This window comes from Monodelphis domestica, chromosome 7 (genome assembly GCF_027887165.1).
Source record: "Monodelphis domestica isolate mMonDom1 chromosome 7, mMonDom1.pri, whole genome shotgun sequence".
Taxonomy (NCBI): Eukaryota; Metazoa; Chordata; class Mammalia; order Didelphimorphia; family Didelphidae; genus Monodelphis; species Monodelphis domestica.
The window spans coordinates 208053378-208079885 of record NC_077233.1 but is presented as its reverse complement, the minus strand read 5'-3'; the positions used below and the strand labels follow the sequence as shown (position 1 = coordinate 208079885).

At 41.6% G+C, this 26508-nt stretch overlaps 2 protein-coding genes across 2 annotated transcripts; one reads left to right on the top strand and one right to left on the bottom strand.

Moving 5' to 3' along the window:
* Positions 1-1608: 1608 nt before the first annotated feature.
* Positions 1609-2560, top strand: LOC100018724 (cardiotrophin-1; the record flags this gene model as incomplete). The annotated part of the gene is made up of 1 exon (XM_056806301.1): positions 1609-2560. A coding segment is annotated over one exon (483 nt), but the record flags the coding sequence as incomplete, so codon positions are not given.
* An 894-nt stretch (positions 2561-3454) lies between these two features.
* Positions 3455-25338, bottom strand: LOC103094967 (cardiotrophin-2-like). Its single transcript, XM_056806300.1, has 4 exons — positions 25301-25338; positions 8832-8954; positions 6832-7030; positions 3455-3913 (listed from the first exon to the last, which is right to left on the bottom strand). The coding sequence occupies exons 1-4, from the start codon at positions 25336-25338 to the stop codon at positions 3455-3457; spliced, it is 819 nt and encodes a 272-aa protein (XP_056662278.1).
* Positions 25339-26508: the final 1170 nt, after the last annotated feature.

Sequence of the window (26508 nt, the reverse complement as noted above, 5' to 3'; positions counted from 1 at the left end):
TAAACTAACCCCATCATCATACAGAAGAAATTGAGAAGTGGTCAGAACTTGCCCAAGGTCACACAATGAATCAATATTAGAACTAGAATTAGAAGGGTAGCTAAGTGGCCCTGTGTATAGAGGGCCAGGCCTGAAGTCTGAAGGGTTCAAATGTGACCTCAGACACTTCATAGCTATCTGACCCCCAGGAAAGTAATTTAAAACTGATTACCGAGCCCTTGCTGTTCTTCTAATCTTAGAACCAATAGTAAGGCAGAAGGTAAGGGTTAAACAACAACTACTAGGATTAGAATCCAGGGTCACTGATTTTCAGACTAGAGTTCTTGACACCAGCCTAGACTTCATCTTCAAGGGGAGGCAGCTTCAGAATTAGGAGTAAGGAAGAAGAGAATGTGCTCCCACATACTTAGAGGAAAATCCAGCTCCTCTCAGCTTTCTGTTCAGGTCAATTCGTTAATGGACAAAAAGCTATATCCTTCTGCCGCTCCCTCCCACCCTACCTGCTTTATTACCACCAGACTTCCCAGAGAAGCCATCATTTGCTGATGAGGTAGAGACATTAATAGATATTAGCATAAATGAAATTGGTGGAAGGTAGGAGGGAAATATTAAGCCATGCATCCAAATTCAAATCCCAATGATCTATGGATTATTTACTGTTAGATTATTGCTCTTTCAGACTATACATGCTACAGGATCTCCCCACGCACACTGAGATACTAGAATTGGAAAAACTACAGTGCAAAGGCAGCTAGAGGGCACAGTGCCAGGCCTGAAGTCAGGAGGACCTGGGTTCAAATCTAACTTCAGACATTTCCTAGCTGTGTGACCCTAGAACAATTACTTAACCCAGCGTGCATAACCTTCATTCTTTTGTCTTAGAGTTGTTTCTAAGAAAAAATAAGGGTTTAAAGGAAAAAAAAACCTACCCTGCCAGTGTCAAAGAACTAGCCTCTTTTTCCGGCTCTGTGTATGATTTTTATGTGACCTTCGGCATCTCAATCTCTCTTCTGTACCTTAATTTCCTCTAAAATGATTCTAGAGGGGGTAGCTCAGTGGATTGAGAGCCAGGCCCAGAGATGGACGGTCCTGGGTTCAAATGTAGCCTAAGACACTTCCTAGCTATGTGACCCTGGGCAAGTCACTTTAACCCCCATTGCCTTAACCCTTACCACTCTTCTGCCTTAGAACCAATACATAGTATTAATTCTAAGACAGAAGGTAAGGGCTTTAAAATTTAAAAAAAAATCTTCTAAATCCTATCATCCTAATTGGGACCCTGCAAAGGGGAGAGCTCCCCTTGGAGTGAGAACAGATGCCTTCTACCAGAAGAACATTGGGGTTTGGGGGGGAGTGGGGTTTGGAGGGAGTGGAGTAGAAAGAGATTGTATAACTGATAAGGGGGACTTTGATATCACAGAGGATCAGTTCTCCTAATGAGAACCAAGCAAAAGATTCTACCACCAAGGTTGGTAGAAATAAGATACATTTTTATCCTAACTGGTTCCTATTCAGGGGAATTGCTCTTGCTTGTGACTTTTATGGAAGAAAGATTTGTTTCCTTAGGTGGGATCCTCCAGGGAGGGTCTGTCCAAGGGGAGGAAATGACTCCTCCTAATATATCTCCCCACCCTTGCCTTACAGGTCCAGCACCAAGGGGACCCATTCGGGCTGCCCAGCTTCTCTCCCCCAGAGTTACCAGTGTCTGGGCTCAACTCCCCAGCCCCAACTCATTCAGGGCTCCCCACCCTTGAGCGGCTGCAGCTTGATGCAGCTGCCCTGAACTCACTGTCCCTACTGCTGGACACCATCTGCCGCCTCCAGGCTGACCTCAACCCTTTTGCTAGCCGGCTCCTCCGTCGGCTAGAAGATGCCTCTCACCAGTCAAGGGCACTTGGGAATGCTGTAGAGGTTGTTCTGGAAGCACTAGGTGCAGCCCCAGGGCCCCCAGAGCCCCACCCCATTCTCCCTGAATCTCCTGGGGTCTTCCTGATTAAGTTGTTAGGCTACAGAGTATGTGGCTTGTACCAGGAGTGGGTAAGCTGTACAGAAGGTGACCTGAGTCAGCTGATGAGGGAAGGGCTAGGCTGAGAAAGAAACCCACTTCACCCTACATCCTTCCCCACGAAGGGCCACCACCCACCCCATCCTCATCTCCGGTCATCATCCCTTTTGTTTTCTCCATCTCAGAGGCTCTCTCTAGTTCATTCTCTCTTCCTCTGCTACTCAGCTTTGGATTGGGCCCTAGGATCAGTCAATATTACAGGAGAGAATTCCAAGACATTGCCCCAGAGGAGCCTGCAGCCCACATTTCCTCCTAGGTCATTACCCCCAATGGGACCCCCTGCCCCATCCCCATGGATCTCTCTTGTTCCCCATAACACTAGCCCCCCCCCCCTACCATTTTACCCCTGCAAACTTTTTCCCTTCCTCATTCCTCTAATTCCCTTATTCTAGCACACGAAGCTTTGAGGTCTGTGAAAAAGGTCCCCCTGAAAGGAGATTTTTATTTCTGAAAATAAATTAAGTTTTTGGTAAATTAAAAAAACAAACAAACATACTCTTCTATGTACAGTTCTTGAAGGTGGGAGGAATAGTATGGGTGGAAGATTGAGATTGTTTGTTGGGATAGATTAAATGCAAACTTGAGTGATGCAACATAAATAGGGCATTAAATAAAGGAATTGAGAACCACTAGACAATGACATCCTCCACCCTAAGGGCCAGAAAATGAAAGGCTATTGAGTGGAGAATAGATATGATTTGAAGAAAAAGTGAATGTCACACATTAAGGTATAGAAAATAGTTAAAATAAGAAAGGAAAATGGCTAGCAGGGCAGCTAGGTGGCTCAGTGGATAGAGCCAGGTCTAAAGATGGGGGGTCCTAGGTTCAAATCTGAATTTAAGATGCTTCCTAGCTGTGTAACCCTGGGCAAGTCATGTAATCCCAATTACCTTGCCCTTTACTGCACTTCTGGCAATTCTAAGACAGAAAGACTTTTTAAAAAAAAGGAAGAAAGGAAGGAAATGGCATTTGTTGAGAGGCAGGAGGAGCCCAAAGTCATGGGCGCTGAGGTAGACTTAGTGAGGAAATTCATTCCTCAAGAGGTAGGAAGTAAAATCCATTCACACAGGACATCATACCCTGTACTGCACATGCCCGAGTAAGTATGAACATTTAAAATAACTAAGGCTTATCCTTAGAGAATTGGCCCCAAACCACCTGTTCACATCCCTCTACAAAGGAAATCCTGTCAGCACTGCCAGCCATTTGGGGGGCTCTCTACTAAGCAGGAATGCTGGGGTAATGGGGCCAATGGCTCCAGAGCGCCCAGAGGACGCATGAGGTGGCTAGCCTTTGAGGAGCTGGCGGGCACACTGTAAATCTTTCCTCTCAGAAGTGTGCATGATAGGACAGGAAACTGTCATTTCAGACAGAAGTCCAGGCTGCTTTCTACACCACATATTTGGCCTTCAGCAGCGCCATGTCCCGTACAGCCCTGTCTGTCCAGTGTCCGTATTCCCGGGTTACCACATAACCTCGACATTTCCTCTCAAAGGCAGAGGCTCCAAAGGGTGCAGGGCCAAGCGAGTCCATTTCAGGAGGAATGGACACCCCCAGGGCAGTCATGACAGACACTATATTGCCCATCAGGCCCTGGGCCCGGAGCCTAGCAGCTGCCAGCTGAGACAGCAGCACAGAACTGCTGGGGTTCAGGTCAGCCTGGTCATCGCTCACAAGCTGCAGATGCTGGGCCAGGGCTGAGAAAGCACCTCGGGCCTGGAGCAGTCTCTCACCATCTCCCAGGCCTCGCCACAACATGAAGGGGACAGCTGCAGGGGGTAGGTTGCTCAGCTGGAGCTCAGGGGCTGAGAAGCCTGGGTCGCTGAAGGGACTGCCTTGGTACTGGAGCTGTGGAAATGATAGAAAGCATAGAGAGTGTAACCAGGATGCTGACGTCATATAGGCTCCCGGGTAATGCAGGGGGATAGAATGCAGGGCCTGGAATCCAGTGTCCAACACTATGTGGTCCTGGGTGAGTCACTGTCTGCCTCAGTTTCCTCAGCTGTAAAATGGAGGTGATAGTTTGTTGTGATAATCAAATCATCTAATAGTAATAATTATATATAATCAAATAATAATAAAGTGATATCAGAACTTGGTACATAGTAGGTATTTAATAAACGTGCATTCTCTTCTTCCTCTATTCCTAAAAGAGGAAGATTTTCTCCCCCACTTCAGGTGAAAGGGTTTAGGTGATACAGTGTATGGATTGCTGGGCTTAGAATCAGAAAGACTTGAGTTCAAATCTTACTTAAGATACTAGCTGGGCACGTCAGTTAACTGTGTTTGCCTCAGTTTCCTCAATTGTAAATTAGTGATCATACCACTTACCTTGCAGAGTTGTGAGAATCAAATGAGGTATTTGCACAGTGCTTGACAAAGAGTAGGCACTACATAAATGCTTATTTGTTTCCCTTCCCACCTCCTTTGATTTTCTACAATCACAGAATACTATGAATGGAAAGCACCTTAGAGATTATTCAGCCATGGAGTCTTGAAGTTGGGAGGGGCATGAGAATCTTCTCCAATTCATACCTCACATGAGAATCCCTTCTAAGAATAGTAGCTGACATTTATAGATTCCTTTCAGGTTTGCAAAACACTATACGTACTTCACCACATTTGATGCTCCAACTAGCCACTATACCCATTTTACAGATGAGGAAATTGTAAGAGAAGTAAGTTAGCTTGTACATGATCACATGGCAAATGTCAGAGGTGGGGTTCAAATCCTCTTCTCCCCTGATTCCACATCAATTGCTCCTATTACACTGTTTTACAACATCCCACACCAAGACCTATGATGGGTAATTTACAACTTGCAGAGTCAGCTAATTCACTTTTAGGCAGCTCTAAATTTTAAGAAGTTTTCCCTTCTATTAAGCCTAAATTGACCACTTTGTTACTTCTACCCTTTGGAAGTCAAATAGATCAAGGCTAATCTCTCTTCCACATACAGACCTCCAAACAGCTATCACCTCACACCCTCAACCCAATAAATGTGCAATGTTAATCTTTGGGTTTTTTTTTTTTTTTGAGAAAAAGAATGCAGGCAGCAGAGAAAAGAAGAACTAATTTGCTCATATACTTAGTAGAAGAGCTGGGCTAGAACCAAGGGATATACTAGTAAACATTTAACAACCAGCTTTCCAAGAAAATAAACATAGGTTAGAATATGTAAGAAATGATGAGCAGGCTGATTTTAATAAAACTTGGAAAGAACTATACTATATAATGAACAGCAAAATGAATAGAACCAAGAGAACATCATACACAGCCATAGAGTTAATTCTTGAAGAATAAATTATGAATGTTACCTCCAGAGAGTGAACTGAAAGGTGGAAACATGAAAGACATAATTTCAATGAACATGTCTGTCTCCTGGATAATGCGTCCTATATTGAAGGGAGGAAGGAGAGGGGCTAGAACACTTGGGAATAAATTCTATTAACAATAAAGGAAGGGAAGCTAGGTAGGACTGAGAGTCAGGCCCAGAGTTGAGAGGTCCTGGGTTCAAATGTGACCTCAGACACTTCCTAGCTGTATGACCCTGGGCAAGTCACTTAACCCTCTTTGCCTAGATCTTACCACTCTTCTGCCTTGGAACACAGTATTGATTCCAAGATGGAAGGTAAAGGTTTAAAAAAAAACACAATAAAGGAAAACATTTAAAATATAAAAAAGAAAAACATAGAACAAATGTAGGGAGGCAGCTAGGTAGCAGAGTGGATAAAGTGCTAGATCTGGAGTTGGGAGGATCTGGGTTCAAATATGACCTCAAACATTTCCTAGTTGTATAACCCTAGGCAAGTCACTTGACTTCATTTGCCTACCCCTTGCCCATCTGTCTTAGAGTTGTTACTAAAACATAAAGTAAGGGAAGAAGAAGAAGAAGAAAAATAAGGAAAGAGATAGGAAAAGAAAAAGAAAGAAGAAAGAGAGAGAGAGAAAGAAAATAAGGAAGAAAGAAAGAAAGAAAGAAAGAAAGAAAGAAAGAAAGAAAGAAAGAAAGAAAGAAAGAAAGAAAGAAAGAAAGAAAGAAAGAAAGAAAGAAAGAAAGAAAGAAAGAAAGAAAGAAAGAAAGAAAGAAAGAAAGAAAGAAAGAAAGAAAGAAAGAAAGAAAGAAAGAAAGGAAGGAAGAAAGGAAGAAAGGAAGAAAGAAAGGAAGAAAGGAAGAAAGAAAGAAAGGAAGGAAGGAAGGAAGGAAGGAAGGAGGAAGGAAGGAAGGAAGGAAGGAAGGAAGGAAGGAAGGAAGGAAGGAAGGAAGAAAAAGAAAGAAAGGAAGGCAGGCAGGCAGGCAGGCAGGAAGGAAGGAAGGAAGGAAGGAAGGAAGGAAGGAAGAAGACATAGGAAAGAGCATTTTAAGGTTTAATCTGCATTAACATTTCCTTCATCATTTTTTCTTAAGTACAGTCAAGGAAATGACAAATCAAGTGCTGATTTGTAGCCATGTGCCAGTTTCTGAAGTATAAATGCACACACTGAACATTTAACAGCTGTATCTCAGGAGCTGATGGGAGCTGGCTCCAGCACACCCCTGACCCAGCTCTCCTGACTCCTAGGCCACTGCAGCTCTTGAAGTAATAATAAAAATTACAATAATTTGCATTTATATATGACTTGATAATGGGGGTGAGATCAGTTTTCTATTTCCAGAACCCCCTCTTCCTTTCCTCTGGTGAAGAAGGCTTTTCCTTGCTGTAGCAGCATCTGTTCTCCAATGTAAGACTCTCCTCCCATGTGCCCAACTGTCCATGCTCACTCACGTAGGTCTGCAGCAGCACCGATGTGTTCTTCTGCATGTAAAGGGCCAAGTTATAGGCTTGGTTGATGGGGTCAGTCAGGGAGATTGGGGCACCCAGGGTGAATGGTGTCAGCAGCAGAGTCAGCAGGCAGGGGGAGGCTGGTTGGGACACAGGAAAGAAAGTCAGAGGCAGGTCTGAGATTTCTCGGAAAGGATCCAGCCTTCATTTCTTCTGAAGGCAAGAGCCTGGTCCTGTACAAATTCCCCTTAGGTGAAGAGACAGAAAGCCAGAACAGGCCCAATTTCCGGAAAGGGCAAGCCCAAACTATTGGGTAGCCCTGGCCCTCGGAGTTCCTCCTACTTCTTAGTTGGGATCCTCTGTCCCTCAGGTCCTCCGATTCCTGACTTCTGCCCTCCAGGAGTTGCGGCTACTTACCTAGGAAGCTGGTCATGTTCATTTCTCTTCCCTTTGCTGTCTGTCCCTGGGTCCCTGGGGCACCTGTTCTCTCTGGCCCTACCCTGAGGTTCTTTATACCTTTTATCCCTGAGGCTTTGGATGGGACAGGCAAAAGACCACACCCTGGAGGAGGGAAGAAGGGTGGCGGTTTGGGGGGGGGGGGTGCTCAGGAAGCAAGAAGGGAACTGGACAGAGAAGAGACCCGGCCATGGGAAAAGGGAGGGAAGGAGACTGTAGAAGGTGAGAGGTGACATGGGAAGAAAAGTTTGGAGAGTCACAGGAGAAGGAAAGGGAGAAAGAGAAAGAGGATGAATGGGGAAGAGGCCAAGGAAAACCCAAGAAAAAAAGGGTCTGAAAATAAGAAGATAATGAGTCTGCCAAGGGGTTTCTCAAGAGCATGACCATGGCCCCCCACCCTGCTTTCCCTGGTTCCCCCCACCCTTCCTTCATTGCCTGGGCTGTAAAGCGCCAGAAGCAAGGAAGGGAGAGGGCTGAGGGCGGGGAGGGGATTATGGGGGACAATGGGGCCGCCCCGATCCCTGCAGCTCCGCACGTCCTGAGATCTGGTTTCCCCCAGAGGCGGCTCTACTCCGCCCCTCAGCATAGGCTTCCTCTGTCCTTCAGCACCCTCCCAACCCTACCCCCACCCCACCTCTGGCACCCAGTTAACTATGAGGGCTATTGGCTAGGAGAAGAGGGAAAATGGGGTCCTAAAGGCCAAAAACATCTGCATTCTGAGCTGGCAACAATCATCCCACAAAAATTCACCAACTCTGTGATTCTTCTCCATTGTAGGGGCTACAAAAATATCTAGCATCTAGCAGGGCCCCTAAGACCTTGTGTCGGAGGACAGGGCAGCTGGGTCCCTGGAACAGAGCAGTGGTTGCCAACTATAGGCTGAGAAGGTGAAGTGGAGGCCGGTAGAGCTCCGGGAGATTTGTCCCTGAATTATTGCTAGGAGTCTGAGACTCAATAGCTCTATCTCTTTTTTAGCAGAAGTACCATAACATCTCAGAATATCACTAGCTGTCAAATATATGTAGACCCTATTGTGGTTGTTTTTTGTTTTTTTAACCCTTACTTTCTCTCTTAGTAACCACTCTCACACACGAGGGCAAGGGCTAGGCAGACAAGGTTAAGTGACTTGCCCAGGGCCACACAGCTAGGATGTAATGTGTCTGAGGCCAGATTTTAAACCCAGGTCCTGGCACTCTTAACAACGGTGCCACCTAGCTGCCCTGCCCATTGTGATTAATAAAATCTCAATTCACTTAAACGTCGTCACTGGAGTTACAATCAGCTTTTGTCACCATGTATTTTTTCAATCCATAAATACTATTAGTACAATGACTATTAGGAGTTAAGTGTTTAGTCATTTAACAAGAATTGCCATATTAGAAAAAGTTGGGAGCCACTGGGAGCGAGCTTGTTCTCCTGGCCCCTCCCTGATCCTCAATGGGTCCAGTGTTCAGGTCTCACCCCACTGCTCAGCCTCAGCCATTCACTGCCAGGCCCCCACCCTAACCCCATCCAGGCCTTGGGGCCAGGATACTGTCCCACCCTACCTGCCCTGAAGCCTCCACTTCTGGGTAGAAGAGGAAGAACAACGGCCAGCTGCCAGGGACTTAGAGATACCAGCTTCCTGAGGTCTTGGGCCTGACAGGTCAGGATAGGGAACAAAAGTCTGGCTGGAGAATCAGGGGCATCAGAAAAGTCAGAGCAAGAAGAAGTTGACTTGGGAACCAGCTCCAAGATGGCAAGCCAGGAGCAAAAGCATGGATAATACACTTGGAAGCTGACATGAACCCAGATATCTGGAGAACAGCAAGGGCTAGAAGACAGCTTTGGCCCCTTGGCAAACAGGCCTCTAGCTGAGGGGGCAGTCTGGGGGGAGTAAGTGATGTCAGGGGATTAGCTTGGACTCATTGAGAGGGCTCAGTGAGGCGTGGGGCTGGCAGGAGGGGGAAGGAGGCAGGAACCCGATCTGGGACCTATTCACAGGTGAAGGGTATACGTGAAGCTGGGAGGAGAAGGGGCAATTTAGGGTGCCTGGCTCCAGCTTAGATTCATCTGGTGATCTGGGCATGATGTTCCTCCCTTACAACGCTTTCTCCCATTTCTTAGGGCTTAATATTCTGCCCTTCTTCTCTCTGTAGGCCACTGTCTTCTGCTATGTAATAGATGACCAGAATGGGGTCACCTATGTTTACTTTGGGGGCTAGAGAGAGAGGTATGAAAGAGTCAAAGAGGTGGAGAGAGAGGAGAGGTTGGTCCTTCCCTCTCTTCCCCTAGAGAAGACAGCACAAGTTGTCTTTTAGTGTGGAGGTTAAAGACTGGAGCTGGCTCTCTCCCCTTGAGGAGAAAGGCATAGTTCTCCACCCCCACTGCCCACCAAGCTTCACTTCCCCTCCTTGATGTTATGAGGCAGGCAGACTTGATCTAAGAGGAATAATTCTTTTATTCTAAGAGACACACAAGATAGGGAGAGTGGGGTTGTTGGGTAAGGAAAGTGGAAAATGGGAATTCCCTATGAGCTAACAACTGACCCCCTCCCCAAATCCTGAGGGTTCAGGAGATCTGCCTAACCCTCCTTGGTCAGTTGTGAGATCTATTCTTACTTCTATCTACCCTAATTGTGACCTGAAGTTCACAGGACAGATTTTAGGGAATGGAGAGAGTTCTTCTTTGGGTGAATGGCTTTCTAACAAAGTCCCTTTCACTCCTTTATCTTCAGCTGGATCCAAGGGGGTTGGGGTTTACTGAGAGGTGGTCAATGCTCAGAAAGGTCTTCTGTCTCAGAGGTTGCTTTCAGACTCCAGGAGAGCTCCCAAAGAGAAGTGAGGTGATCTGGCAGTTTCTCCTCAGCTCTTCTGTATTCCTTCCTGGAATCCTCCATCGTCCTTGACCATCCCCCTGCTTGGGCTACTCTTTTCCATGCTGGATCTGACTTTCTCTCTTACAGCTCTCACCTTATTTTCCCTCTTCTAAGTCCTATTCTTACCTCCCTCTGGCCCTAATCTTCCTTCCCTCTCTTGTTTTCATTTCTCTCTTCTTCTTTCTAGACTTCATTATACTCTGACCTAACCCATCCCCTTACCTCCAATTTCTCTACCTTTCTTGGGTCTTCTCTGGCCCTAGACACTCTTTTCCTAACCTCTACTCTCCCTCAGTAATAGATTCCCACCTCCCCACCCTGAGAAAGCTAAGACTTTACAGATTCACAAGAGATAAGCTACCCAGTCTCTCCCACATCCACCCCCCAATCAACTTTTCTAAGGAATCTTGCATGTTTTCAGTGTTTGAGGTACACTCAGAGAATCATAGATCTAACACTTGTATAAGGGATCTAAATGGCCCAGTGGATGGAATGCCAGGACTTGAGTCAGGAAGATTCTTTCTTAGTTCAAAGACAGTCTCAGACACTTACTAGCTGTATAGCCCTGGGCAAGTCACTTAACTTTGTTTGCCTTAGTTTCCTCATCTGTAAAATGAGCTTGGGAAGGAAAAGGGAAATCACTGCAGTATTTTTGTTAAGAAAAACTCAAATGGGGTAACAAAGAGTTGGACACAACTAAAAAATGACTGAACAACAAAAAAGGGACCTTGGAGGTTACTGAATGCAATTCCCTCATTTAAAGAGGAAGAAACTAAGACAGAAAAAAAGTTTAACTGACTTTCCTAAGACTACACAGTTATTAAGCACCTGAGTCAGGATTTGTGCTCAGACCATCTTCACTCCCAAGTCCAACACCCTATCCATACCATCATACAGCTTTCTATACATTCTGGTGGGAATCCTGATAGTACCACAGACAACAGATTTGCTTCCAATTTAATATCACCATCTCTACTGATTTGTTCAGATTATTAGCTGAAAGTCCAACCCCTCCCTCTATTCTAAAACTAGACTTGACATTATAGATATTCATAAACCCAACATCTTAGATTTGGAAATGGATCAATGATGTTGTTCATGTGGTGACCCCTTTTACCAATCCAAATTGATTCTTGCTCCTTTCTTTCTATGTAACATCCATAAAAGATCCATCTACTGACCTGGAAGTCCTTCACATGATTTGTCCAGGGTCACACTGCTAGGAAGTATCTGAGGTCAAATTTGAACTCCCATCTCCAGGTCTAGTTCTCTAGCTGCCCCATGTCTATATTTAATTTAAATGTTTGTTTTTTTAAATTTCTCTTTCTGACTTACAGGAACCGATGCAAAATGAAGTGACCAAAACCAGGAGAACAGAACATACAGTAACAAAATATTGTATCATGATCAACTGTGAAGGACTAAACTATTATCAGCAAAACAAGGTCCCAAGTAAACCCCAAGGAACCTATGATAAAAAAAAAAAGCTATCCAGAGTTAAAGAAGGGACTGTTGGTATATGATTGCAGATATTTTTCACTTTATTTCCATCATGAGTTTTTTACTGAATGTGTGCCATGGCATGGGGAATATGGAAATATGTATTGCATAAAACCATTGGTATAACCTATACTAGATCATTTACCTTGCAGGGAGGGAGGAATGTATGACTCTGGTCAAATCACTTAATCACGATTGCCTACCCCTTGTCATTCTTATGTATTAGAATTGATACTAAGATGGAATGTAAGAGTTTAAAAAAAAAAAAAAAAGAATGAGTTCTGCCTTGATTTTCATGTCCTCAGCTCTCGACAGTGTTTTACATATAGTAATAAGTGTTTTTTCATTCATTGATTCATCCATCCATCCCCTTCAGTCTCCTCCTTGGAGAAACAACTCTGAAAACAAAGCAACCATCTATAAGACTGCAGATTGATTACTCAAGCCACTTATTCATCAGTGTGGTTGAGATTGGAATGGATTTGGGATTACAGTTTTCTTGGGAAGGCACTGGAGAGTTGTGGGAGACCAACTGGTGGGTGGGGCCAGATTATGGAAGATTTTGAAGGTTAAATATAGTTTAGAATTAATGTAGTGGGCAGATATACTTCTGGCCCTTGGTAGAAGAGTAACATATGTTCTAAGAAGGTGAATTAGGAGGTGGTATGAGTGTGATGGAATGAAAATAGGTGAAACTAGAGGTGAAGGGACTATGCCATCTTTTTTTGTTCCTTCCTAAATTAGGTCTAGTATATAGATATGGCTAGGGAAGGGAGGAGAGTCATCAGTTCAATCCATTTTCTCTTCTTCCCTCAGCCCTAATTAGGGGGTATGTGTCTAGTTCTCCTGCTAGGAGAAGTAAGGAACAGGGATCTGCTTAAAGCTTATACTTTTGTCTTGAATCCATTAATCTCTCCATAAAACATAGTGGTGGTAGATATTCTACTTCAAAGAAAGACCGTAAGAAAAATGGTGAAAATGCTGCCCTCTGGGAAATGTAGTCTGAAAGAGTTAGAGTAGGATATGATGGAAAATGTACTTAAATTAAAATCAAGAGATGTGACATCTAATTGTAGCACCAACCCTAGATTTATTCTGGACAAATCACTTCCTTCTCTAATCTTCAATTTCTCCATCCAATCCAGGTCCTCTATCTTCCAGCCTAATGCTTGCTCCATGGAATGTTCAACCACCTGGAGGGGAAGAGGACAGAAAATCAGCAGTTAGATGAGATCTCAGAAGTAATTTAATCCAGTCTGTCCCTGAATAGGAACTTCTTCTACAGTATCACTGCCAAAAAGTTATCCAACTTATATGTGAAGACCACCAGTGAGAAAGAACCCATCCCCTCCCAAAACAGCCCATTCCAATATTGGACAGTTTACACTATTAGAAAGGTTTTCCTTTCACTGGGTCCAATTCTGTCTTTACACACCTTCCACCCATTATCACTAATTCTGCCCTAAAATACCACTTCCACATGCCAGAGCTTCACGTCCTTGAATATGGCTAACATTCTCTCTTTCTCCACCAAGAATTCTCTTCTCCAGGGTAAATAACCCACTTTCTTCAACCAGTCTTCATAAGGCATGTTCTCCAGGCCTGTCACCTCCTTTTGTAAGATGGACTTTAGCCTATCTAGGTAAATCCTAAAATGTGGACATTTTAGTTCAAAACTGAGCACAGTATGTCAGATGATTCCTGACCAGGAAAAAGTAGAACCATTACCTCCTTTTTTCTAGACATTAATTCTATTAATGTAGTTCAATTATTTATTTATCTTTAAAACTCTTACTTTCTCTTACTAATTATTGGTTCCAAGGCAGAATAAAGTTCAAGGGTAGACAATTGTGGTTAAGTGACTTGCCTAGGGTCATACAGCTAGGAAGTATTTGTGGTCATATTTGAACCAAAGACCTTCAGTCTCTAAGCCTAGTTCTCTACCCACTAAGCTTCCTAACTAGTATAGCCCTGGACAAATTCCCTGGACAAGTCACTCAACCTCAGTCTTATTTTATGTAAAATAGAGCTAAATAATAGCACCTACCTCATCAGGTTGTGAGAATCAAATGAGATAATATCTTAAGATGCTTGGCACATAGTAACCTAACTATTGCAACATTTACAATGTGAAGCTTTTTATGGAAGATTGAAAATGTCTCACTTCATGTTTTGCTATTGAGAGGAAAATAACTATCTATAGACTGCCATGCCAGTAACCTGAGCCCTGGTTCAAAAAAAGTTTAATCCTATTATTATTATTATTATGTTATTTATCCCCATTTTAAGTGACTTACCTAGGGTAACACAGTAAGTATCTGAGGTCAAATTTGAACTCAGATCTTCCTGATTTTAGGTGTTTAATAAATAATTCCTTGCTCCCCTTCTTCCCTTCCTCCTTTTTTGGCTACCATGTCACACTCCTGATTCATATTGAGTTTATTGTCCATTTAAACTTTCAGATCTTTTTTTTGGGGGGGGAGATATTATTTGATGTATTTTCTTTCTATATTATCTTCACTTTCCAACATATCTTGATCTTCCCCTTCTAGAAAACTATCATAAATAATGCAGAACAAAAACAAAACAGTTCCACAATACTAACCAAAGCAGCAATGAAATCCCAAATTATATGTAGTGGTCCTTATACATTGTAAGAATTGGAATAATATTCCTACCCAGACATATATTTTATAAAGTTTATTGGAAAGGTAGACAATTATTCCTATAAATAACCTGACCCGTAGTTCCTAGCCTGCCAGTCTCTTTCCTCCTTCCCTCTACCTGCCTGCTCTGCATCCTGACTTCTTCCTCCTTCATTCTCTTCTCGGTTCTCACCCTCTTCTCTTCAATTCTCCCCCTCAGAAGCCCTAAACCTTGACCTTTATTGACGCACAACACATTAACCAATGCAAAACCTGGTGCAACTGTGGTATGTCAGAAATGTTTGATGGACAGATCAAGCTACTGAGGAGGGGGAAGGATCTTCCTTGACACAATTCCCCCTGTGATTCTTTGGGAGATCCATCTCCCCAATGAATCATTTAAATATAACCATCTTATAACTCTAAATACCTTCTCTACATACAATATTGCATTTTTCTAAGAGGGAGTTACAATAGTTAGAGATGAGAGTAAAATACAAAAACTGATTGATAGACACATTGACAAAATGCCAATTGGGGGCAGTTCCCTTTGGCATAAGAGTTTACATTCAGAATAAGTATGTTCAACCCCCTTCAATTCAGTTCATTATATCCCAAAGTTCATTCTGGATCTTATAATGCAGTGTGTAGCTTCTTCAGGCATCTTTACAGCACCTTCTCCAAAATGATCCACTTTCTTGATTTTGGGATGTTGGCAAGTTTCTTTTCCTGAAATTTATCCAAAAAAATTTTAAACCTTGGATTTTTAGGATAATTACATAATCCCCCCTGAGGAGGGTGTTGACCAACATCAAAATCACACCAGGATACATGACTGAATTATGAGGTATATGAAACAATTGTCAAAAGAAAAAAACAAAACAAAAACCAACCACCAAAAAAATCCCAAATAAAAGAATAAAAAAAGAAATTCTGTATAAAAATAATAAGTACAGAAATGATAAAAAATAAAATAAAAATCTTACATGCTTAAAATTCTGATTAAAAAATAAACTAAATCTGTAAACAGGTTCTTGAATAGCAGCAAGGACCAATTAAAGTACTTATGTCCCACAAGCCTGTAGGACAATAGCAGCAATATAGCACTTTACCCATTTGCATCCAGGACTACAGAAAATTGCCAAACTATAAGAGAGAAAAGACTAAGTTTCAGCAGCAAATGGGAAAATCATTCCCTGGTCTGATTTTACTGTTACTGTCAGAGATAAGGGGAGCCAGGATGATAGCCAACCCAAGGTACTTGACTCAAAGTATTGCACATGGAGTGTGATTCAAGGAAGTCCTGCATCTTAATATATGTCAAGCACCGCAACCTTGATTCACACACTAGGTTCAAGTCCTTTTGTATTGGCATTGAAGTTCAACAATCCCCCCTGGATTGGGTTTGGTCTGTTTTGACCTTGTGCTACTTGGCACTGTATATTGGCTCTTTTGTGTGGTGTTTTCCTTAATGGACTTCCCTGACCAGCAGGGTCCCACAAGGGAAGGGGCTCACCTTTGTGATGGGACCCGAGAAGAGGTAGGAACCGAGAACCAGGGTGGAAATGAAAGACATGGACAAGTCAGTGGTTGGATAGGGCAGGCAATCCCTATGATACTCCCTTTGGTAGGAAAGTATGAGTACAAAGGAACACGAGGCGGAGGAGGAGATTAAGATAGGAAATGCAGGCCGAGATGGTTACAGCCTCGGGGAAGGAGAAGGTCAAGAGGAGAGAGAGACAGTCATTGAGGAGCCCAGTGGAGCTCCATGGAAGGGAGAAAGGCCAAGAGGAAGTTCATGGGTTTGCCTCTGAATTTAATCCTGTCCTGCTTGGGCGGTACTCCCAAGCACGTAGTAACCACATTACAAAGTATAGACAATTAAGATTGGGTGGCAAGGTAGAGGGAACACCTTTGGGCGAGTAGATTGCAAACCCTGCTTTCCCGGGGAATTGAGTCCGAGCATGTTAATGAGTTTGTCTTAGCCAAGGGCCACATGGCCAGTTCAAGGTTACATTCACAAGCCTCATTGGTATAACCTTATGCTTGGAGACATAGTAGCCATACAGTCATTTATATTTCATAGATGTGAATATGCTTGGGATGCTACATTTTGCTCCCTTTTCCTGGAATCAGACACAATCATTTAACAAAGTCCCATAACATTTATCAATAAATGGCAGGTTTTCATAGTCAAAAGCTTCTGGGTATGCATATTACTAGGGCTAATAGATACTGTAAACTTATACTGTAAACTTTATCCTTCAAGTAAAAAAAAAAACATTAATACTGATTTCATGTACTTCAAGTATCACCAAGGTTAGGGAAAATAATTTTAAAATAAAATATCCTATTACAAACATAAAGAAAAAGAAAAAAATGAAAAAAATCATAATTTCACAGTTCACATTCCATGTGACAGTGTGATAGAGAGCACAACACAAAAGGTGCTCACTCAAAAATGAAATTTATATCACTCTTAACTCGACCAGGATCCACAATGTGAGTTGTACATAATTTTTCCACCAGGTAAAAGCCTTTTAAAAGCAGTAGTACAGTAGCTAATACAGATTCTAAAAAGTACCAAAATCACCAAAATTATAAGAACCCATTTAAGGACAACAGCAAACAAACTAACTATCATTAGGATTCACATGACTTGCTGTGTGACATCCAAAAAACCTTTTGAAATCATGAATACTTGTCACAAGTTCTACAGATTTAGCCCATCTTCCAACATTGGCAAAGATATTTTTTAACAAAATCTATTATTACCATCATTCCAAAATTTGGCAGGAGAGAAACCCAGAAAAAACCTTTGTACTGTTGATGAAGTTACAAATACAAGAAATCCATTTCAAAGCTACTAGGCTTCATAGGAGAAATCATTCCCACCTCCCAGATGAGATTATAACACATCATAGGGTAACTAGGCCACTTGGACACTTCTCCCTCTTGGTATGAGACTGTAACAGTGTAACAGAACTGTCTCCAATATGTCCCACCCATTTTCACGTGGAGCCAAGGACTAAAAAAGCAAAAATCACTTCAGATATGTCATCCATTACAGTTACAATAAATGCAGAGATGGGAAATATAATAATACCATTGTAATTTATTTCAACTATAAATGGCCCTTACCTCTTGTTACAAACAACTCAGAGGCAAGCAAATAAATGATCAGTCAGAGGTAGGGATTCTCCCAAATATCTGAAAATCACTTCTGAAGACCCATTAAAATAAAATTTAAATTATTAAACAATTAAATTCTCCAAAACTTGTATACAGGTTGAAACCAATGTGATGAAGTCCATCCATTAGCTCTGTGTGACAATTAACAAAGGCAAAAAAGGAACAAAATGCTGTTTATGGACTTTTACAATGATATTCTTCAGTACAATCATAGTCATAGGGGAGGCACAAATAAGGACAATGTAACATAATATTTCAATTTTGATAACTTATGAAGTAGTTGACAGTAAATCACATATATCTTGTATTTAGAATTGAGTTACAGAGACTTCTTCATTCTGGGGAGGGGAACAAACTAAAACAGTTAACATCAATAAGGCAATGAGGTCTGACAAAACTTAAAAATTCACTTCCAGACTCTTTGAGGTTCCTTCCCCTCCCAAGTACCATCATTCATCACAATCCCTTTGTCCACACTCTGGGGTCCTCCATACTGAGGGAAGTTCCCACATTGAGTACAGGCATTTGGGTGTGAGTTTTGATTTTCCTCATTTGAATAACTATTCCTCCTATTAATATCCTGAATATTATTCCTGAAACTTCTATTACTATGTTCCTGATTTCTCTCCTTACAATTCATAATTACATGACAACTTTTCCACAAAAATAACATGTTAGTGGTTGTTTTGTGGATTCTTGTAAGGGAGCTATGATCTCTCCTTGATTTACCTTTACAACTGTTTCAGTTAATTCTTTCATTTCCTTCCTCAATGTCTCTACTAAAGTAGCATTCTCCTTATCCTCCTCACCCTGTTTAGAAGTCAATTCCTTTATTTCCTTCCTTAATACTTCAACTAAATCAGTGTTCTCCTTCTCCTTTTCCTTATGTCCCTCAAAAGCATTTTCAATTCTTCAAAGTCCATAGTAGGCCAATTTGGACAGCTAGTATCATCTGTGGTAACTGCTGCTTGACTTGTGTTCTGGAGTTCAATGGAGTGGGTTGTAGTGAGACTAGTAGGGGAAGGGGGTGGGGTGGTGGAATGGAGCTGGTCAACAGGTGGGGAGGCAGAGCAAAAAGATTGAGGGTGGGGATGGGGGTGTGGTGGAGAGGAACTGGGGAGGGGCTGGGGATGGAATGGAGAGGAGTAGGAGGGGTGGTCTAGAGGAGTCATAATAAGGTGGGTGGGAAGGAGAATATGGAAAAGGATTGAAGTAGGGATGGCATGGGTGGAGATATGGGAGATGGGTGGGCACTGGGTAGTTAGGGTAGGAAGGTAGATTGGCGGGAAAGGGGATGGGAGGAATAGGGGATGAGTGAGGTTTGACAGGGAGAGGAGCTGAGGGGTTCAAGTCCTGGTTTGGGTCGGTATGAGGAGAAAACTCACAGGCCAAGTGGGATGATAGAATGTGTTTCTTACTAGATTTCACTGAAAGAGTTAAGCTAGAATAGTTTGGTTCCAAAGAATGAATGGTTTCCTCACTGGAGGGAATGGTCGATTTATCAGCTTGATATGCCCATAAATACCAGTATTTATAATCTTTGGAATCTTGGTTTTTAATGGCTAACTTCAAATCTTTTAAGATCTTGAAGTCAAAAGAGCCATATTTTGGCCAGGAAAAATATATGTCCATACTTGCCTTACAAAGCTTTCTAGCTTCTTTCTTTGTCATCCAATTCTCCTTAGACAAATTAGGATCACTCCAGGAATTTAAAAATTTATGCAGGGGTGAATCAGTAGGAATATATCCTGATTTCCCTTGATGTGTTGCAGTATTTCCCATATCGTCTAGTCTGTATGTCTTATTTAAGCTAGTTTGAGTATTGCTAAATGGTCAGCTTAAACAATGAAAAGTTCCTGAAACATTAAAAAAAAAAAATGGAGACACAAAGTTCTTCAATGTTATTGTGGAAGGCAATAAGAGGAAGTTTAAAACAAAAGACTAATGTAAGGAAATAGTAATTGTAGCACAGCAATACTATCAATAATGAATGTGCACTTAGTGGAATAAGAGTTGTTATTAATAATTAATAATGATATGCATTTATTATAATTGTTGATGATATAATTAATAATTAATAATGTGCCTTCATTATAATTATCAATGCTGTTATTGATAATTAATCATATGCATTTATTATAATTGTTATTAGTAATTAATAATCATAAACAACAAACAAGTATCAATAATCAATAATAACCATTAGTAATTAATAAAAATGACTAATAGTTATTGAAAATTAATAATTGTTGTTATTGATAATATTAATACTATTGTGTTCTAAAATTATTCCTTAATATTGCATGTAATTAATTTGATTGTTCAATTTTAGAAATTTGGTTTTAATTTAAATTCAATATAATTAATATTTAGTATTAATAATCTTTTTATTTAAATGATTCAATGTAATAGCATTATTTCAGATTACTAGTAGCAGTAGCAAAGGAATTATTTTTATTTTCCTGCAGTTTTAATTCTTGGCAGGAGATGGTGCTATAAATGCATGTAGAGTAGAAGGCACCCGTGGGGAGAGCTTATCTAAGCAAGCAGTCAGATAAAGGAAGGAAAAATTTTTTTTGGCTTTTAATATTCTAAAGAAGGCAGGTAGTCTTCAAGGAAGGTTTTTGAAAGAAAGTGTGGTTGTTGATATGCTAAAGAAGGCAGGCAGTCTGCCAGGAAAGTTTGAGGGTGGAGGAGGGCAGAGAAAAAAATCCAAAGAGAATTTCCTTGTAAAAATGCAGTTTCCACTCCCCCAGAGGTTAGGCAGTGGCCAGGTTTTTTCAAAGTTGGGGGGGGGGGGGGAACAGGGAGCTTCTAACCCTAGTCCACAGCCTGGAAGGACCCCCAGGATTAATTTAACAGGTGTTACCAAGCAGGTCCCTGCTGCAGTGGCCACACAGTGGGTATGGCACCTGGGAAAAGTTAGGCAGACACTGGACTGGGAAAGACCTGTTGGGTTCTAGTGCCCCTTGGTTTAAAAAAAAAAAAACTCAGTCCCATTTGGAATTGGAGGGTCTTACACCAATTCCTAGGGGGCCACCCCTGTGAGCTGTTCCCCAATTCCACAAGGGCCCTGCTGTGCCAAATGCAGTGGGAGGGTTTTGCATTAGAGTCCCAGCAGCCAGCTACACCCATAGTAGCTAAAAGCCTTCATTTTTGCAAGCTAGGGAACAGGGCTCAGTCCTGCAAAAGGCTTCTTCCCTGGTCTCTACTGCCCCAGGGAGCTCCTTAACTCTCATCCAAAATGGGTTGAGTGGGGTGGGTTGGGGAACCATGTGGGGAGTCCTTAACAACTGGAAAAAAGCAGCAGCTCCCCTGCCTGGGTTCCTGGTTCTGTTTCAGGCAAAAAGTGTCCTTTCCCTTCTCTACTGCCCCAGGGGGCCCCTAACTCTAATCCAGGATTAATTTAAGGGGTGTCCCTACACTCAGTGCAGCACCTGGCTGAGCAAAGCAGCAGTACAAGCCAGAGGTTTCACGTGCCCAGAGAAGTCAGGGGCTGAGCTGGGCTGAGTCCCAGGGCTCTGGCCAGGACTCCACTGACCCACCCTGGGCTAAACACATGGGAGGGAGGTTTCTCACCAATCCGTCTGAAGAGGCACTTAGATGATTCTGTTTCTCTTTCTCAGCAAGTTTTGTGAATACAGGCAGGCAGCAAACTGAAGCCTTTTTAAAAAATCTTACCTAAGCTATACCTAAGCACTTAAATTAAGGTTCATTTTTAAACCAAAGTGGCTCACCATCTGTAAGAATTGAAATAATATTTCTACCCAGATATATATTTTATAAAGTTTATTGGAAGGGTAGACTTTCCTATAAGCAACCTGACCCTGTGGTTCCTAGTCTGCCAGTCTCTTTCCTCCTTTCCTCCACCTGCCTGCTCTGCATTCTGACTTCTTCCTCCTTCTTTCTCTTCTCAATTCTCCCCCTCTTCTCTTTGATTATCCTCCTCAGAAGCCCCAAACCTTGACCTTTATTGACGCACAACACATTGAACGATTCAAAACCTGGTGCAACTGTGTTATGTCAGGAATGTTTGATGGACAGATCAAGCTACTGAGGAGGGGGGAGGATCTTCCTTGACACAACATAGTCTTTCACCTCTAAAAGAAGAAAGGAATGTGCATTCTCATACCTGTTCTTTAAGGCCAAATTTGATCATTATACTTTCAAAGCATTTGATTGGATTGTTTTGTTTGCTGATCTTTCCTTTTATATTGTTATAGTTGTAACTGGGAGGTCCAATAGGAAGGGTTTGTATAAAGCTTCCCTAACTTCTTCTGGAGGAGTTTGAGCCCAGGGCTTTGGCATTTTGGGGATGACAAAGCAATCCCCTTGTTGGTCACTGAGCAGAGAGAGCTGATGACTCAGTGGACCTTCAAAATGGGAGCAACTCTGCCCTCCAGCTCTCTCTTCCTTTGATCCTTTAGGTGGCATTATGTAACTCTGAGACTTTCCATGGGGTTCAGGAGAAGGATAGCTCACCTATTTTCCCATCCTAGAAACACTTTGGAGGTAAAGTATATTCCTACCAATTTAACCTGAGAAGGTTCATATCCCCACTTCAGGTTTCTTTCCTGAATGTGGATACTAGAACTATGACTTCAAGGAGAGTAAGTCCAGGTTTGAAGATGATCTTATGAGTCTCAAAAGATCTGGAGGACTTTGAGTCTCTTGGCTGGAACTGAGTAGTAGCTGGAAGAGTTTGCACTGCTTATTTTACTTTGCATCAGTTCATGTAAGGCTTCCCATGTTTCTCCACATTCCTCTTATATATCATCTCTTAGAATGCCTGACTTACCCTGGCTCCCACTGCCTGAAGGTCAGGTATATGTATTTTAGCCCTGCCCCATGATCCTCGATACCCTTAAGGGATTTGAGATTTGGGGGTATCTAGGCTTTCTGCAAATGGTTCCAGCCCCACCCTCAGTGGTTTTCTCTCAAATTAGAGGGATGGTCCCCTGTACTCCAGTTACAATTAGCCATTAATAATTGGACTAGCCTTTGCAAAGGAATATTTACTTTAAAAGTTAGCAAATATGCTAACTTACTCCCCCAAAATGAGAAGCATAATTCCCCTTCTTCCATACTACCTCAGTCACTGTGAAAAGGGAGAGAATTAGGTTTATAATTTAACTCAGTTTCCATATAGTACACAATCCTAATTCCAAATCCAAAATTCCCCTTGGGTTAGAATCCCAGGGACTCTGGTTTTTTTTCAGGTTTCTCTGACAGGCTGGCTGCAACATCCTATTTGCAATCTTGGCTCCAGATCTGACATGGCTCAAACTCCTAGAATTTTATGTTAGAATTATATTGGTACCTAAATCTGAGAAGGTCAAATAATACAAAACAGAGACCCCAGTCAGGCTCATTTCTCCAAGCCAGGGTGGTGGGAGGAAAGGCTTCCATATCTTCTCTCAGTTCAATTCATAACACCAAGGCTCTGAATGAACTGTGATGTTTTCCCTTTGGATGAAGTAGAAAAGAGGGCATAGGAAAGAGAGACCTTCTCAGTCTGGACAGTTTTAAATATGAAGACTGTTCTGGTAACTCATTGAATCAAAGGAGGCCACTCCCACTCACATGGTAGGCAAAGGCAGGGTGCCTCCATTGTTAGGCAATCTGGGCATGCTCCAAACTCTACTATACAGTCATATTCTATTTCACACACCACAATTTGCCCAATTGGCCAATGATGGGCATCTGTTTTGTCTCCAGGTTTTTGCTACTACAAAAAGTGTTTCTATAAGCATTTTCTCAGATTTCTTCCACACAAGAACTGCTTTTTGGATATGTCTTCCCTTTGCTAGTCTTCTACTTGTGAAATTATTTTTTTAAAACTTAAGTGCAAAACTTTACATTTGTTCTCATTAAGTTTTATCTAAGAAGATGGTTCAGTGCCCTGGTATGTCATAATCTTTTTAGACATAGTTTTTTGTCATTGAATATGTCAGCTCCCTGTAGAGTTTTACATCACCTTCTAATCTGATAAATATGCTATCTATGCCTACCTCTAAGAAATTAATGAAAATGTTGAACATCATAGAATTAGGCACCAATCCCTAGAATACTCTATGAGAGATGGCCCTCCAAGCTAACATTGCTCCTTTAATGACAACTCTTTGGATCCAGTTATTAAAACAACTCTGATTACACTAGAATGTATATCTCTATACCTCCATATATCTAAGATCTATCTATTTCTCCCTATATTGTATATATGCATAGTATAATATTTCCAGGATTGTGCTACAACTAGTTTAAACTAGTTCCTAAGAACTTATTGTTAAATTGTCAGAAATTCACAAATGCGGGGTCAACTAGGTGGCTCAGTGGATTGAGAGCCAGGCCTAGAGACAGGAGGTCCTGGGTTCAAATCTGACCTCAGAAATTTCCCAGTTGTGTGACTCTGGGCAAGTCACTTAACCCCCATTGCTTAGACCTTACCAATCTTTTGCCTTAGAATCAATACACAATATTGCTACTAAGATAGAAGGTAAGGGTTAAAAAAAAATCAGCAAATGCTACAAATTGGCCTTGATTTATTGTTTTGTTGGCTGTCCAGACTTGAGAAAATGATGAAGAAAATGTTAATAATGCATAAGATTAAACTTAAAAGTGCCATGAGTACTTCCCCCCGCCCCCCCGGAGATCCACATGTTATACATTTACTAGCATGCCTTTGCCCTCCTGTCAAATGGGATGATCAGAGAGCTGTCGGATAGAAATAGGACTGAACAAGGGGTTAGGATTTGGATGGGTAGAGAGGAAGGGAAAGGGTCATTGTAGGGAGGGAGAATAAACTAAGCAAAGGGATGTGTATAAATAGAGATTGTGAACCCTTGACTTCATTCCCCAGAAGTCCTTAGTATTTCCCAGAATTCCCTATAATCTCTCCTGAGTTGGCAAGATCATTGGTATTTAACGGGCAGTAATGCCTCCCATGTTCTCTTCTCTTCCTTTGCAATGATGTAGGAAGTATAGTGGTAAGCTAAGTGCAGGGATTTTAAATGGGCTAATCAGCCATGGGCATGTGATTTTTATTTTGTATCTTCTTTATTCCTTGATGTCTAATGATCCTTAATAAACCTCATAAAATATGATATTTTATTATTAGAGATATAGTTTAATTTTTACAGTTTTGGTGACCATGAAGGGATGAGAACTCCATTTTTTTAAGATAGCCTAGATAATTTTTAAGCCATGTTTCTCCTGTCAAGACTTTTCACCCACCCCACCCTCACAAAGCTGCTTCTCCTGATTCAGCTCACTCCTGCTGCCTACTCCTGCGTCCAGCCATTATAAAAATGGAGATTTGAACCCTAGACTTCAATCCCCAGAAGTCCTTGGTATTTCCCAGAATTCCCTATAATCTCACCTGAGTCTCCACCTGGGCAAGATCACAATTAGTATTTAACTGGCAGTAACACCTACCTCACCGACTCTCTGTTCTTCCATTGCAATGATGTAGTAAATAAGCTTTGAATGGGCTAATCAGCCCTGGGCACGTGGTTTCTTATTTTGTATTTCTTTATTCCTTGATTTTCTAATTATCCTTAATAAACCTCTTAAAATATTATATTTTTATTACTAGAGACTAATTTAATTTTTACAGTTAATGGCAACAATAAGTTGGATGAGAACTTCTCAATACATTTTTTTAAGATAGCCTAGATAATTTTTTTTAAGCCACGTTTCTCCAGCCAAGGCTTTTTGCCTATCCTCGCAAAACTTCTGATTCAGTTCACTCCTGCTGCCTGCTTCTGCACTCAAGCCATCTGCTCCAGACCTGCTTGACCCATATAGCTCTCCCAGTCCCTACCTGTCCCGGCCCCAGATGATCTCCAGCCTCCAAGCCATATCGCCCCAGTCCAGCCCCAGGATCCAGGCTGCTGGAAGCTGCTGTGTCTCTGAAATCACAAGCCAGCTGGTAAAAACTGGGGTGTTCTTTCCTTAGGCTATAATTATCCTCCACATGGCAGGGGACCAGGGGTGGGGGGGAAGAGGAGAAGGAAGAGACTTTTCCAAACAGGAAGTATGGCGCACTCTATGAGAGAGCAATGCATTGCCTATTTCAAAGGATATTTTTTTGAGTGCACTGATTCTTTTATTTATCTAACCTGAGATTCAGGAGAAAAATTCATCTCCCTGCAACTCTTTGCCATGTGGGCCTGCCCAATTTGAGATTAAAACCCACCCTTGCTATGGAAAATCCCACCATAGTGCTGACAAAAGGAATCTAAATGGATAAAAAACAAACAAACAAAGAAAAAATGAACTTTAAATGGACTGGAGGTTAAAATTTTAAGCCTTTTCAGACTCCATTTTTTATGAAAGTCTCTGTATTTTATTGCTCTTATTGATTGTTTTGTTTAAGATTTAATTTTGTTGGTTTTAAGTTCATATATTAATGTATTCAATACTATTCTGTTACACTGAATCACTTTTAATGTACTGGGTTTTATCCGCTGTTATATTCTATTGCTTTCCCCCTATAACTATACTGAACAAATATTATTGAATAAGCCCATATTTTTAAAAAAACAGCCTTTTTTTTCTATTTTGACTTTGTAATTTGTCACATAGAGGATGGATGGACTTCCTCAAAAAAAAAAAAAAACTGGTTACAATGGTATAACAACCTTTGGATAATTTAATTAGCTAAATATCTCAAACTGATTTTAAGGGGTCTTTTAGACATGATTTTTTAGACTTTTTTTTTCAACAATGCTGATCATTTTGCCTGCCTCTAACAGGAGGTAAGGTCCATTTTAGTAGCTGAAGTGAAATACAATTTTAATCTCCACCTCCCACATTTATAAAAATGTGAATGGATGGGACATCACAGTCTCATACCAAAGGAGCAGGGAAGTTAATCCCAGGGCATGGAAGCCCTGTATGGCTCCCAAAAGAGGAGCATCTCTCATTTATAACTCTTCAGCTCACTTTACCCTTTCACCAGAATGATCTCTAGATTTCTTGATGATGACCTAGACCCAAATAAGTTTTACTGTGTTTAAAAATGTATTT

Coding starts and splice junctions, on each gene's coding strand:
- LOC103094967 (XM_056806300.1), bottom strand. CDS start 25,338: ATGGCTTGGAGGCTGGAGATCATCTGGGGCCGGGACAG. Junction 8,955..25,300: donor ATCATCTGGGGCCGGGACAG/GTAGGGACTGGG, acceptor CTGATTCTCCAG/CCAGACTTTTGTTCCCTATC. Junction 7,031..8,831: donor AAGTGGAGGCTTCAGGGCAG/GTAGGGTGGGAC, acceptor GAAGAAATGAAG/GCTGGATCCTTTCCGAGAAA.